Here is a 16,085-nt window from a genome sequence, read left to right on the forward strand (position 1 = left end):
CCAACCTGGTTTTAAACTGGGAAAAATGTCACTTTATGGTGACTGAAGGGATTGTCCTTGGGCATAAAATTTCAAACAAGGGAATAGAGGTGGATCAAGCAAAAATAGAGGTAATTAAAAAATTACCACCACCTACCAACGTTAAGGCAATCAGAAGCTTTCTGGGGCATGCAGGATTCTATAGGAGGTTTATAAAGGATTTTTCAAAAATCGCAAAACCTCTGAGCAATCTGCTAGCTGCTGACACGCCATTTGTGTTTGACACAGAGTGTCTGCAGGCGTTTGAAACGCTGAAAGCCAAGCTGGTCACAGCACCAGTTATTTCTGCACCAGACTGGACATTACCATTTGAGCTAATGTGTGATGCCAGTGATCACGCCATTGGTGCAGTACTGGGGCAGAGGCATGACAAGCTTCTGCATGTCATTTATTATGCTAGCCGCGTTTTAAATGATGCCCAGAAAAATTACACAACCACAGAAAAAGAATTGCTTACAGTGGTTTATGCCATTGACAAGTTTAGATCTTACTTGGTAGGATCAAAGGTGATTGTGTATACTGACCATGCTGCTCTTAAATATCTACTCACAAAGCAGGATTCAAAACCCAGGCTCATAAGATGGGTGTTGCTTCTGCAAGAGTTTGATATAGAAATAAGAGACAGAAAAGGGACAGAGAACCAAGTGGCTGATCATCTGTCCCGGATAGAGCCAATAGAAGGGATGTCATTCCCCTCTCTTGAAATCTCTGAGACCTTTCCGGATGAGAATTTGTTTGCCATTCAGGAGACACCATGGTTTGCAGACATTGCAAACTACAAAGCTGCAAGGTTCATTCCCAGGGAGTACAGCAGGCAACAAAAGAAAAAATTAATTACTGATGCAAAGTACTACTTGTGGGATGAACCCTATCTCTTTAAGAGATGTGCAGATTGCATAATCCGTGGGTATGTGCCTAAAAAAGAAGCACAAAGGATCTTATGGCATTGCCATGGGTCACAATATGGAAGTCATTTCGGAGGTGAGCGAAAAGCCACCAAAGTCCTCCAATGTGGCTTCTACTGGCCTACACTCTACAGAAATTCCCGAGAGTTTGTACGTAACTATGACAGTTGCCAGAGAGCTGGTAATTTGCCTCACAGTTACGCCATGCCTCAACAAGGAATCTTGGAGATTGAGTTGTTTGATGTATGGGGTATTGATTTCATGGGGCCTTTCCCACCATCATACTCAAAATGGGTTGAGGCCATTGCCACACCCACCAATGATACTAAAACAGTGTTGAAATTCCTCCAGAAACATATATTCAGCAGGTTTGGTATCCCCAGGGTACTAATCATTGATGGGGTCACTCACTTCTGCAACAAACAGCTTTACTCTGCCATGGTCCGGTATGGGATTTGCCACAAGGTGGCGACTCCATATCATCCACAGACAAATGGGCAAGCTGAAGTCTCTAACAGAGAACTAAAAAGAATCCTGGAACGGACTGTAAGTACCCATAGAAAGGATTGGGCACGAAGCTTAGATGATGCTCTGTGGGCTTACAGAACAGCATTCAAGACTCCTATAGGGACCTTTCCATACCAACTTGTGTATGGTAAGGCATGCCACCTGCCCGTGGAACTGGAACATAAAGCCTACTGGGCAACCAGATTCCTAAACTTTGATGCCAAATTAGCTGGAGAAAAAAGATTGCTCCAGCTAAATGAGCTAGAGGAATTCAGATTCACTGCTTTCGAAAATGCCAAGCTTTATAAAGAAAAGTCAAAAAAGTAGCATGATAGAAAGCTGTCATCTAGAATCTTTGAACCAGGACAAAAGGTTCTATTGTTTAACTCTAGGCTCAGGCTATTCCCCGGGAAACTGAAGTCCTGGTGGAGGGGACCATATGTGATTACAAGTGTATCACCATATGGTTATGTGGAGCTTCAAGATATTGATTCTGACAAGAAGTTCATTGTTAATGGACAGAGAATCAAGCACTATCTTGAAGGCAATGTTGAGCAAGAGTGCTCAAGGCTGAAGCTAGATTAAAAGCTCAGCAAGGTCCAGCTAAAGACAATAAAGAAGCGCTTGCTGGGAGGCAACCCAGCCATGGGGCATCACTTCCTCTAAGCATTTTGCCCTATTCTTGATTTTATTTGTTTATATAAAGTTCACTGATACTAAGGTAAAGAGTCAATTGTATAAGTTCACAGGGTTACAGAAGGATTCTGCACACAAAACAGAGAAAAAGAGTTCACTGCCAAGAAAACGCCAGTAAGAGTCTGTTTTGGGCGTTCAACGCCCAAAAGAAGCATCCACTGGGCGTTGAACGCCAGTAAGGATAGCCATCTGGGTGTTAAACGCCAGAAAGAACCATCTTCTGGGCGTTGAACGCCAGAAAGAAGCTCCTTCTGGGCGTTTAATGCGAGATTTACAGCGTCCTGGGCGTTCAGAAAAACGCCCAGTGACAAAGGAGCAGAAAGAAGCAACAGCTGGGCGTTGAACGCCCAGGAGAGGCAGCATTTGGGCGTTGAACGCCCAAAACATGCAGTGTTTGGGCGTTCAAACGCCAGGATGGTGGGGAGGAGGTGAATTCGTTTTTACTTCATATTTTTCATTCTAAATTTAATTTTCATGTTTCAATTCATGATTTCTTTCATAAACATGTTAAGAATCCTGATTTCTAAAATTCCTAATTTCTAAAAACCCTATTTTAAAAATATCAAATGTATCTTAATCCATAAGCACAAATCCTTTTTATCTAATTCAACTCTTTTTCAAAATTTTCAAAACAAATCTATCTCTTTTCATTCAAAAATCTTTTCAACTAATCAATATCTTTTTCAAATCTCCATACTATCTTTTTCAAAAATCAAAATCTATCTTTTTCAAATATCTTTCATATCTTTTCAATTTTAAATCATATCTTCTATCTTATCTTTCTTTGTATTTTCGAAAAAAAACCCACCCCCTCTCCCTTTAAATATGGGTTTGGCCTCCCTCCCCTCCCATCCACAATTGCACCTAGCTCTCCTTCTCTCCCTCTCCTTTCTTTTCTTTTTTGTTTGAGGACAAGCAAACCTCTAAGTTTGGTGTGCCTATCCGTGATCACTAAGATCATGGCTCCTAAAGGAAAACAACCCACTCCAAGAGGCAAGAAAGAGAGCGTTCCAAAACCACTTTGGAATCAAGGGAAGTTCTTAACTAAAGAACATTCAGACCACTATTACAAAATAATGGGTCTAATATCAGTGATCCCGGAAGTTAGATTCGATCTGAAAGAAGACGAATATCCAGAGATCCAGGAGCAAATCCGAATCAGGAACTGGGAGATCCTAGCTAATCCTGAAATGAAAGTGGGAAGGAATATGGTCCAGGAGTCCTATGCTAATATGTGGCAAACAGACAGGCAAAGACTATCTGGATCTGCTATCTATGACTATCGGACCTTGGTCAGAGGAAAGATTGTTCATACCCACCCTGACAAGATCAGGGAGATCTTAAAGCTACCTCAGCTCAAAGATGATCAAGAATCCTTCAATAGGAGAATAATGAGAACAGACAATGGCCTGGATAAGATTCTAGAGGATATATGTATCCCTGGAGCCAGGTGGACCACCAGCACGAAGGGTGTCCCAAATCAACTCAAAAGAGAAGATCTCAAACCAGTCGCCAGAGGATGGCTGGACTTCATTGGGCATTCTCTGCTGCCCACTAGCAACCGTTCTGAAGTCACTATTAGAAGAGCAGTGATGATCCATTGGAAGTTCATCAACTGATTTCAACTGAATTCTACAAAATTGCAAACAAAAATTCCAAAGATGCCAGGTTGGCTTATCCAAGCTTGATTTCTATGCTCTGCAAGGACGCTGGAGTAAGGATGGGAATAACTGAGTATATCTCAGTTGAGCGGTCAATCACCAAAGCATCAATGGAAAAACAACAAGCACAGGATGACCCCATCAAGAAGAAAACACAGGAATTTCTCCCAGAAATCCCTCAATCTGAATACTGGGAGTATTTTGAAACATCTATTACCAAGATGCAAGAAGCTATGGAACAAATAAAGAAAGAACAGAAGGAACAAAGTAGCATTATTTTCTATTTACTTAAAGAAAAGGAGGAGCAAGAGCGTGATTTAAGGGAATTGAAGCGCTAAAAATTATCTCTTGAAGGACCAAGCACCCCGCAGATTAGAGGAACATCCACTTCCCAGAACAAAGGTTGTTAAATTCTAATTTTTTCTTTAACTCTGTGATAGTTGTCATTATAGGAGTTTACCTTAGAAAGTAGATATAAGTAGTAGTAATCAGCATACCTATTTTGATCTTAATTTCAATTAAGTTATAATTTATTTTTCTCATCATCAGCAAACATGAATAAAATAGTAGATCTTTAGAATAAGATGCAATAAATTTCGAGTTTTTAACAAGAAAAAATTCTAATTATTTACATGTGGTGGCAATGCTTTCTGTCTTCTGAATGAATGCTTGAACAGTGCATATGTCTTTTGAATTTGATGTTTAAGACTGTTAAATATGTTGGCTCTTGAAAGAATGATGAATATGAGACATGTTATTGATAATCTGAAAAATCATAAAAATGATTCTTGAAGCAAGAAAAAGCAGCAAAGAACAAAGCTTGCAGAAAAAAAATATAGAGAAAGAAAAAGAGAAAGCAAGCAGAAAAAGCCAAAGCTCTTAAAACCAAAAGGCAAGAGCAAAAAGCCAATAGCCCTTAAAACCAAAAGGCAAGGGTAATGAAAAGGATCCAAGGCTTTGAGCATCAGTGGATTGGAGGGCCTAGAGGAATAAAATCATGGCCTAAGTGGCTAAACCAAGCTGTCCCTAACCATGTGCTTGTGGCGTGAAGGTGTCAAGTGAAAACTTGAGACTGAGCGGTTAAAGTCAAGGTCCAAAGCAAAAAAGAAGAGTGTGCTTAAGAACTCTGGACACCTCTAATTGGGGACTTTAGCAAAGCTGAGTCACAATCTAAAAAGGTTCACCCAATTATGTGTCTGTGGTATTTATGTATCCGGTGGTAATACTGGAAAACAAAGTGCTTAGGGCCACGGCCAAGACTCATAAAGTAGCTGTATTCAAGAATCATCATACTGAAATAGGAGAATCAATAACACTATCTAAATTCTAAGTTCCTATAGATGCCAATCACTCTAAGCTTCAATGGAAAAAGTGAGGTGCCAAAACTGTTCGGAAGCAAAAAGCTACTAGTCCCGCTCATCTAATTAGAATCTGAGCTTCACTCAAAAACTCTGAGACATTATTGCTTCTTGACTTATTAATATTCTATTTTATTTATCTAGTTGCTTGGGGACAAGCAACAGTTTAAGTTTGGTCTTGTGATGAGCGGATATTTTATACGCTTTTTGGGGTTAATTTCATATAGTTTTTAATATGTTTTAGTTAGTTTTTTGTTTATTTTCATTAGTTTCTAGTCAAAATTCATATTTCTGGACTTTACTATGAGTTTGTGTGTTTTTCTGTAATTTCAGGTATTTTTTTACTGAAATTGAGGGGGCTGAGCAAAAATCTGATTCAGGCTGAAAAAGGACTGCTGATGCTGTTGGATTCTGACCTCTCTGCACTCGGAATAGAATTTCTGGAGCTACAAGAGTCCAAATGGTGCGCTTCCAATTGCGTTAGAAAGTAGACATCTAGGGCTTTCCGGCAATATATAATAGTCCATACTTTGCTCAAGGATAGATGACGTAAACTGGCGTTCAACGCAAGTTCCATGTTGTAGTCTGGCGTCCAGCGCCAGAAACAAGTTGCAAGTTGGAGTTCAACGCCAGAAAAGGATCCAAAGCTGGAGTTGAACGCCCAAAAAAGCCCTATGCACGTGATTAGCTTAAGTCTCAGCCCCAGCACACACCAAGTGGGCCCCAGAAGTGGATTTCTGCACTATCCATCTTAGTTTACTCATTTTCTGTAAACCTAGTTTACTAGTCTAGTATTTAAACAACTTTTAGAGACTTATTTTGCATCTCATGACATTTTAGATCTAAACTTTGTACCTTTTGATGGCATGAGTCTCTAAACTCCATTGTTGGGGGTGAGGAGCTCTGCTGTGTCTCGATGAACTAATGCAAGTATTTCTGTTTTCCATTCAAACATGCGTGTTCCTATCTAAGATATCCATTCGCACTTCAATATGAATATGATGAACGTGACAATCATCATCATTCCTCCACGAACGCGTGCCTGACAACCACTTACGTTCCACTGTAGAATGAATGAATATCTCTTAGATCTCTTAATCGGAATCTTCGTGGTATAAGCTAGATTGATGGCAGCATTCAAGAGAATCCGGAAAGTCTAAACCTTGTCTGTGGTATTCCGAGTAGGATTCAGGGATTGAATGACTGTGACGAGCTTCAAACTTGCGAGTGCTGGGCGTAGTGACAGACGTAAAAGGATAGTAAATCCTATTCCGGTACGATTGAGAACCTGCAGATGATTAGCCGTGCGGTGACAGCGCACCTGGACCCTTTTCACTGGAAGGATGGATGGTAGCCATTGACAACGGTGATCCACCAACACATAGCTTGCCATAGGAGGACATGCGTGCATGAATCAGAAATAGAGGAAAGCAAAATTTCAGAAGACAAAGCATCTCCAAAACTCCAACATATTCTCCATCATTGCATACAAGTATAATTTGTGTTCTACCCTTTTATTCCTTGCAATCAAATTTGATAAGTGAATTATTTTATTGTTTTCCTGACTAAGAGTTACAAGATAACCATAGATTGCTTCAAGCCAACAATCTTCGTGGGATCGACCCTTACTCACGTAAGGTATTACTTGGACGACCCAGTGCACTTGCTGGTTAGTTGTGCGAATTTGTGAAGAACTGTGATTTCCAATTTCGTGCACCAATTATTCTTGAAAAGTGTGGGCTTTTGTTTTGAAATCTAAAGACCAGGTGCTCAGAATCTTCAAACACTTTCATGCAAGTGTTGAAAGAGAAACAGGAAGGAAATTGAAATTTGTTCAAGCAGATAATGATGGTGAATATAGGGGTCCGTTTGAAGAGTATTGTAAAGGACATGGGATAAAGCTTGAGAAGACAGTTCCTAAGACTCCTCAATATGATGGAGTTGCAGAGAGAATGAATCGTACTATCAATGATAGAGTCAGGTGTATGCTCTCTCATGCAAAGTTGCCTAAATCCTTTTGGGGTGAAACGATGAGGACTGCAGTAGATTTGATCAACCTTTATCCTTCAGTTCCACTAAATGGTGATGTTCCAGAGAAAGTTTGGAGAGGGAAAGATGTCTCCTATAGTCCCTTAAGAGTGTTCGGCTGCAGAGATTTTGTTCACATTCCAAGAGATGAAAGGTCTAAACTTGATAGAAAGTCAAAGCAGTGTATCTTCATGGGTTATGGTCACGAGGACTTTGGTTACAGATTATGGGATCCGGTGAGCAAGAAGATAATTAGAGGCCGAGATGTGATTTTTCTTGAAGACCAAACTATTAAAGATCTTGAGAAGACAGATAAGCCAACAGTAACTGTTAGACGTTCTGCTGATGATGAACCTAGTCCTTCCACTAGAACTCCTGTTGATGGGGGAGATGTAAAAGTTGATAATGATGGTGATGATTTGCATGATGAACCTACACCTCAACCTGAGGTGCCAGATGTTGAAGTTCCACCAGAACCACCAGTTGAGCCTGAACTGAGAAGATCTACTAGAGAGCGTCATCCTTCTCAAAAATACTCTCCTCATGAGTATGTGATGAACACTGAGACTGGGGAGCCAGAAAGCTACCAGGAAGCTATGTCTGATGAGCATAAGAAAGATTGGTTGAAGGCCATGCAAGAAGAAATAAAATCCTTGCATGAGAATCATACTTTTTAATTGGTGAAGTTGCCGAAGGGTAAGAGAGCATTCAAGAATAAATGGGTGTTCAAATTGAAAGCGGATGAAAATGTCTCATGGCCAAGGTACAAAGCTCGATTGGTTGTGAAAGGTTTTGAGCAAAAGAAAGGTATTGATTTTGAGGAGATTTTCTCTCCAGTTGTGAAGATGTCCTCTATTCGAGTTGTGCTTGGATTGGCGGCTAGCTTGATTTAGAGGTTGAGCAGCTTGATGTGAAGACTGCATTCCTTCACGGTGACATAGATAAAGAAATCTATATGGAGCAACTAGAGGGTTTCGAGGTTAAAGGAAAGGAGCACCTTGTATGCAAGTTGAAGAAGAGCTTATATAGGTTGAAGCAAGTGCCAAGGCAGTGGTACACAAAGTTTGATTCCTTCATGGAAGGTCATGGGTATAGTAAGACTTCTTCTGATCATTGTGTCTATGTTAAGAAATTTTCTGATGGTGATTTTATAATTCTCTTGCTTTATGTTGATGACATGTTGATTGTTGGTCATGACACTAAGAAGATTGAAAGTCTTCAGAAAGACTTGAACATATTCTTTGCTATGAAAGATTTGGGTCCTGCAAAGAAAATCCTTGGCATGAGTATCACTCGTGACAGGAAGAATGGGAAACTGTGGTTGTCGCATCAGAAGTACATTGAGAAGGTTTTAGAGAGGTTTAGCATGAGTAATTCCAAAGCTGTTAGTACTCCACTTGCTAGTCATTTCAAGCTGAGTTCGCAGCAATGTCCTACAAGTGAGAAAGAGAAAGCATAAATGAAGAAGATTCCATATGCATCTGTAGTTGGCAGTTTGATGTATGCTATGGTTTGCACCAGGCCGGATATTGCTTATGCAGTTAGAGTGGTTAGTCGGTTTCTCTCTAATCCTGGCAAGGAACACTAGCAAGCAGTGAAGTGGATTCTCAGATACCTTAATGGTACTTTCAGAGTTTGTTTACGCTTTTAGGAGTGGCCAACCTGTGTTGGATGGTTACACAAATGCAGATATGGCTAGGGATCTTGATTCAAGAAAGTCTACTTCTGGTTATATGATGACTTTTGTAGGGGGAGCTGTGTCGTGGCAATCTCGACTTCAGAAATGTGTTGCTTTGTCTACTACAGAGGTAGAATACATTGCTGTTGTTGAAGCTTCTAAGAAACTCTTGTGGATGAAGAAATTTCTACAAGAGTTAGGCATCAATCAAGAGAAGTTTGTGTTATTTTGTGACAGTCAGAGTGCTATCCATCTTAGCAAGAATCCGACGTTTCATTCTCGATCGAAGTACATAGAGGTGAGGTATCATTGGATACGTCAAGCGCTTGAGATGAAGTCATATTCACTTGAGAAGATCTATACTGATGATAATGGTTCAGATATTATGACTAAGAGTTTACCTGCAGTAAAGTTTGATTCCTACAAAGAGAAGGCAGGCTTGGTGGAGCAGCCTATCCCCACTTGAGTTGGTGAGGGAGAGATTTATTGGAGGGTCCCCAACCAAGTGAGGCCCACAACTTTTATATAAAAAAAGGAAATAAAGAAACAAAGTGGCTTTAGCCACGGGACAGTAGTTGAAGCTTTCTTTCAATTTCAAAAAAAGAAAGAAACGAAGGTTTGCTTCAGCACCGAAGAGGAGAAGAATTTGGGGAAAAAGAGCATGGCTACTTTGATCACATTGACTTTGTAAACTTGTTCCATTTCTTATGAAATTTTAGTATGTTATTCCTGGTGTAGAGATGAACATTAGGATATAACTTGCTAGTTGTATTGCCTTCTCTTTTGCCTGATTTGAGATACCCACTCTGTGGAGGGTTTATGTTGATTCTATCAGTTTTGATGATGTATTTTGTTGATTGTTGAGATGCCCTAGTGTCACTAGGAAGACTGTTTGTGTACCCATTATTCTGATAGTGGAAGATTTTTTTGGACTAGGTCCCGTGGATTTTTTGTCCCTCTTTTGAGGGTTTTTCCATGTTAAAATTCTGGTGTCTGATCATTTAATTTCTGCCATTATAATTATTGCTTGGAGTATCTTTGATATTGCCTATTTAATCGCACAGGTTGTCGGAAATTTATTTTTGGTGCTTCCGCTGTTAGACAGGTTCTTGTTTTAAACCTGTGTTGAGTTTTTTCTAACACTTTTCAATATCTTAACAAAAATAATGGTAAATTTCTTCCAAACTGTGCACCTAATTTTCTCATTCCTTCTATACCAAAACATTAAGTGGTGTGTGAGGAAAATTTCCTGAAATAATGATGAAAAATAGAGAGGCAAGAATAGTTTTATCATTTTTATATAAGGTTATGGAATTAAAAAGAATAACTTACTTCATGTCATCGAGCTCTAGGACAATGTAAACACAACTTTTTCCATGCTTGGTAAACTCATTGATATCACCTTTTTCAGTTAGCAACCCAATCACGTCTAAAAGTTGGTAATAATTAGCCTTATTGACATAAATAGATAGACAAAATGTTATATTTATTAATGAAAATGATTCATAATAATTATAAACTATACGAACAAGATGAGATTGCAGGTTCGTATGTTTCAGAATTTCATCATTTGATACAAATTTAAAATGATGAGATGGGATGTATTTATTAGGAATAATCCTTAGCTGAATGTTCCTCTTAAAATATATGCGAGTAGGATGGTCTGTTAGCTTGTACTTCTAGTCATTAATTGCTAGAGAGAAATTGGATATGGTGTATACTCTTCCCTCGTGAATCTTGTCCTCAAACAACCTCCTTAATGGATTTCTTATTTAGCATTGGGTCCGGTCCTATATGAACAAATTCGGTATAGTATGTCAAATATGAATTTATATATACAATAAGTTAATAACTAACTCATGAAATAATATATAATATTATCGCTTGGCCTATGACCACCATCTCATCATTGGTTTTTGGAACTTAAGCTTCAAAGCATGTAAGGACCATGTCTTGCTCAACCTTACTTTGATCCTATAGACTTGATTCTCTTCAGTCATGGTAAGTCCCCTAAGCATCTTGAATGAGCTAGCCATTCATATTATATGTAGATAGCAATATAATTAAAGATGGATGCAGATGGTGTAAAACTCTGAAAATTAATAAATAGTTAATTAATAAATTAATTATTAAAAAATGATATTTTATTTATTAAGGATAAAATAGTAAATATCCATTACTAAGACAATAAAAAATGAATGGGGTCCTCCCATTTAACTCATTACTGAGTTACCATACGAAACAATAATAATAATAGAAGGGCGCGGATTCGGTGTGCCGAAATTCTTTGGCACACCAGTGCATATGACACTTATGTTTGGCTGACCGGTGTGCCATTTGATGTTGGCCGTCGGATCTCTCTGTTTTTTCAATCTAATGGTAGAGATTACTCTTTTTCTCTCCTCCTATGATTGGTTAGTAGGCATCATGTGTCAAAGGGGTTAGTTTGCAAAATTCACTTTGTAGCTGGTTATTTTTGTTACAATAAAAAATTATTTGGGTTTATGTAGAATTAGTTTATCATATTTTAAGAACTAAATTAATGGCAGTTAGCGATTCTGTTTAACGCTAAATCAGAGATGATGGAGGAGGACTGGGAGGGAAGGAAAAGCGTCGTTTAACACAGTTGGTTGAACTTGGGTTAATCCTGATGGGCCTCTGGAGTATTTTTTTTCTTGAGATGCACATTTTTCTGAACCAATGCTGGGCTCAAGTGTTGGGCTATTAAAAATATTGTTAAAACTAGATAAATGGTTTAGTATGGTCCTTTTCACTGCACAAAAAAAATCCTCACATGGCTGCACAAGGAAGAGGAACACCAAAATATTTATTGCATGTATAATAATTTGTTAAACCGTTTAACAGCAATATTAATTTTCTGTATGATATAATAATTAAAATAGTATGCAAAACAAACTTAGCGGGTTAATGTAAGGTTTTGCCAGATGTGCACTAAAAAAATGATGCTGGTGCATAAAATTATAGAAATATTGATGCACATATTTTCCAGTTGATCACGGGTTGTATTCGTACAATATAGTTGGTTGAGGTTCAATACCTGTCCTTTAATGAGCAATGAGGTTTTTTAAGGAGATTCTATTATTTGATTTCACTAATTGGTTTATTATAGCCTCACACTGAGGTACGTACTTTGAAACTTGTTTAAACCAGTCCCTTCGTATTCTTTGTTGATCCAAGCATTTTAGTTGGAAACAGGTTTATCCTTTATAAAGGAACGGAATTTGGCATAACATTACGATACGGTAAATAAAAGTAATTCCAAATGTTTATTCCGGTAGTGTAAAACTGATTTGCAAGGATAACTCGATAGACAGGTCTTTCATAACGCACCCATAAATAGTTGCCGAAATGTTCTGGGATCATGATTTGGAAACGTTAAATGCTAACGGCGCAAGATAATTCCCTAATTTTATTTAAACTGCTCAAACGACTTGTTTTATTTGGCTTATTTATAGGCAGAGGGACCAATTTATGAGTAACTCCAAACAATTCACGATAAGCAGAGAACGAACCGATGAAAGTAGATATAATAATTGTTACCGAGTTTTAATTAGCATTTCAGAAGATCAAAGGGGCGACCAAACAAACAAACCAAATAGATCATTCAGGGCTTTAGGCCTCGACAAAAAACCAAAACAACATAAAGATATCCCCATGTGTACCAGGTCAAATACCTCCGTCACTGTCTTCAATCTGCACCGGTTGAATGCCTGCCTGGTGGGACAAAGATTTCTCCTTGACCTTCAAAACATCAACGACACTGTTTGCCAGGAGACGCCACTTTGAGCTTTCCGCCATCATTTCGCTTGCTTTTTCATACAGTCGGCGAGCGGTTGCTTCAGACTGTTGCAAGGCCCTGCGAAGCAACTTTTCCTGCCGGCACCGTGCCTTCTCCTCTTTCTCCAGTTGATCCTTCTTTTTCTTCAACTTGACCATTAAGGATAACCTCTCGTTATTGACCTCAAAGAGTTCACCTGAGGCTTTTACAAGCCTCTCCTCCCAAAAATCCTCCCTCCTGAGAAGTTCGGCCTCAACGAGATCACAATCTGTGGACTTTTGATCTGTATGGACGATGTTGATCAGATTGGACATCGGCTCATTCGTGAGGTCGACTGGACTAATGGTGGGGTCGGTGACGGTCTCCTTCGACATTTTCTCAGAAGTACACAGTGGAGAGAGCAGTGGAGGGTGGCAAAAATAAGGAGAGGCACAAGGATAGACAGAGAGGTGGGAGAATGAGTTACGGCAGAGAAGAACTGGGAAAGAAGCGTTAGGAGGGATAGGGTTTGTCATTAAAGGGCACGTATATATATATATAGTGTAAAGTGGGAAGCTGCTTCGAATACTTTTTTTCGTAGAAAATGAGTAATTAATGTACTTCGTTTATTTTTGGGAAAATAAACGATTTATATTTAAACTAGTTCGATGGAAGAAAAAAAATGAAGAGATAATAATTTAGTTACATAATAGCTTAAATTAACATTTCGCGTTAATATAGTTTTAAGTTTGTTTTTCAATTTCAATGCTCAGCTTTAATAATTATGTCTAGGATCTCTTCGATTCACGTGCCAAACCCACAGACGGAGCATCAGTTACGGTGGGTGTAAATGAAGGCGTATGTGGCACAGTACCTGACTTATCTGGCGAGCCGTTTTGCAGTATATAAGTTTCCTCCCCAGCTTTCCTTCATCGCGTCTGGTCTTCCATGCTAACAACGCAAGATAATTCCCTAATTATGGATCAACCGCTCAAATGACTTGTTTTATATTGGATGATTTACATCCCTCATTTTTTGCTTGGGGTTGTGAACTATCTGATACCGTCACAACTAATTTATACCAAACAGCCCAGAAAATTGGTAACTCGGATAGTCAATGAGGAGTCACCGAAAAGCGTATTTTGCGTATGTTTAGGAAATATTTATTTCAATTTAAATCAATTCAAACTATTACTAACAAGCAAGGAGATGAGAAGATATTGATTGTTAACCGCATTTGGATTAAACGAATTTATATTGGCTACGAAGCATAGAATATTAATCTTCCGAATCAATGGCAAACAAAATGGAAATAACTCAGAAATTTTGTTCTTTTTGTGTGATACTCATTGGCGAGGAAGGATAAACCGATTAACAATTGAAGATAAACAGATTTTTAACATCGAACCGATGAACGTAGATATAATAATCGCTACAGAGTTTTAATTAGCATTTTATAAGATCAAAAGAACGACCAAACAAACAAACCAGATAGATCATTCAGGGCTTCAGGCCGCGACAAAAAACCAAAACAACATAAAGATGTCACCCATGTGCACCAGGTCAAATACCTCCGTCATTCTCTTCAATTTGCACCGTTTGAACGCCTGTCTGGCGGGACAAAGATTTCTCCTTGACCTCCAAAACATCGACGACCCTTTGTGCCAGGTCACACCACTTTGAGCTCTCCGCCATCATTTCGTTTGCTTTGTCATACATTCGGCGAACGGTCGCTTCACACTTTTGCTGCTCCTTGCGCAGCAACTTTTCCTCCAGGCGTCATGCCTTCTCCTCTTCCTCCAGTTGATCCTCTTTTTTCTTCAACTTAACCATTAACTTCAACCTCTCGGACCTGACGTCAAAGAGTTCATCTGAGAATTTTTCAAGCCTAGCCTCCCAAATTTCCTGCCTCCTGACAAGTTCGGCCTCAACAAGGTCACAATCCGCGGACTTCTCATCTGTACGGACGATGTTGATTAGATTAGACATCGGCTGTTCTGTGAGGTCGACGGGACTAACGGCGTGGTCGGTGACGGTGTCCTTCTACATTTTCTCGAAAGTACACAGCGGAGAGAGCAGTGGATGGTGACAGAAATAAGGAGGGGGATAAGGATAGACGGAGAGGTGAGAGAAGGAGTTATGGCAGATAAGAACTGGGAAAGAAGCATTAGGAGGGATAGGGTTTGTCATTAACGGGCCGGTATACATATATAGTGTAAAGTGGGAAGCTGCTTCGAACACTTTTTTTCGTAGAAAATGAGTAATACTTCATTTTTTTTGGGAAAATAAACGATTTATATTTAAGGAAAAAGAAGGGATAACAAGTTTAATATAGTTTTAAATTTATTTTTCAGTGTTCAGCTTTTAAAATTACGTTTACGATGTCTTCGATTCCCGTGCCAAACCCAAAAACGAAGCATCGGTTACAGTGGGCGTAAATGAAGGCGTATGTGACACGGTACCTAACTTATCTTGTGAGCCGTTTTGCAGTATATAAGTTCACTACCCAGCTTTCCTTCATTGCATCTGGTGATCCATACTAACGACGGTCCTGCTGTAACCTTCCCCTTCCACCACCTATTCAATAAATTTAAATCAAATAGGATGAAATTTGGTGCAACCTCCGAGAAAGGCGGAAGGGGAAGAAGGCCGGATATGGGAAAAGGAAAGGGAAAGGGAAAGGGGTGCCACCACGCGTCTGTCCGATGACTCTTCTGCCTCGCAAAATATGGGAGAAAATTGTAGCAAGGGTTGCGTCGGCCTTGATCCATGATCTGTTTAACATGCAGGCGACTTGCAAAGTGTTTTTGGACGCAGCCCGCTCATCTGTGGTGTACAAGGTGGCCTCCATGGCGGAGATACCCGGCGTGTTCGGTTATGACATGGAGGACCGTCCTAAGGATGGGTTCCTTTATAAAAGCGCGCACGCAGGAAATCCGGCCGCTATATTCCGTATAGGGATGAGGGAATTCTTCTGGATGGGCCGAGAAGTCGGTGGGTGCGGCACCCTGCTTAACGCCGCCGATGCGGGCGGCCTCCAAGCCCGCTACATGTGTTGCATTTCCTTAGTCTGTTTACTTTCAGATGAAGCTTCGTTGTAACCAAAGTTGAATGTATTTCATTGCTAATGATTCGTGCAGTTGAGTTGGGTGGCTTTGTAAAGTCCTGCTTTCGTGGGTCAGACAAATGACATATTCGAACTGATGCATATCACCGTGTTTTAACTTTTAAATGCACACACGCATAACCTTCAATAGAAGCACTATTTTATAACTTCATTAGCTAATAGGCCAAGCGGAATATAAAAAAACAAACACACCAGAACAGTTCAATATTAGCGTTGGGCCTAAACAGTACAATACTAGACCTAAACATACATTGCCGGGGAGGGGAGGGGTCGGTTTACGGTGTCTCCATCCCATTGTTTCACTGACC

The 16,085-nt window shown here is 39.6% G+C and overlaps 1 protein-coding gene across 1 annotated transcript; it reads left to right on the forward strand.

Moving 5' to 3' along the window:
- The first annotated feature begins 15,355 nt into the window (after positions 1 to 15,355).
- Positions 15,356 to 15,751, forward strand: LOC112742498 (uncharacterized). The gene has a single exon (XM_025791738.1). It carries the CDS (start codon positions 15,356 to 15,358, stop codon positions 15,749 to 15,751), a length of 396 nt encoding a protein of 131 aa, XP_025647523.1.
- The last annotated feature ends 334 nt before the right edge of the window (positions 15,752 to 16,085 follow it).

This window comes from Arachis hypogaea, chromosome 14, assembly GCF_003086295.3.
Source record: "Arachis hypogaea cultivar Tifrunner chromosome 14, arahy.Tifrunner.gnm2.J5K5, whole genome shotgun sequence".
Taxonomy (NCBI): domain Eukaryota; kingdom Viridiplantae; phylum Streptophyta; class Magnoliopsida; order Fabales; family Fabaceae; genus Arachis; species Arachis hypogaea.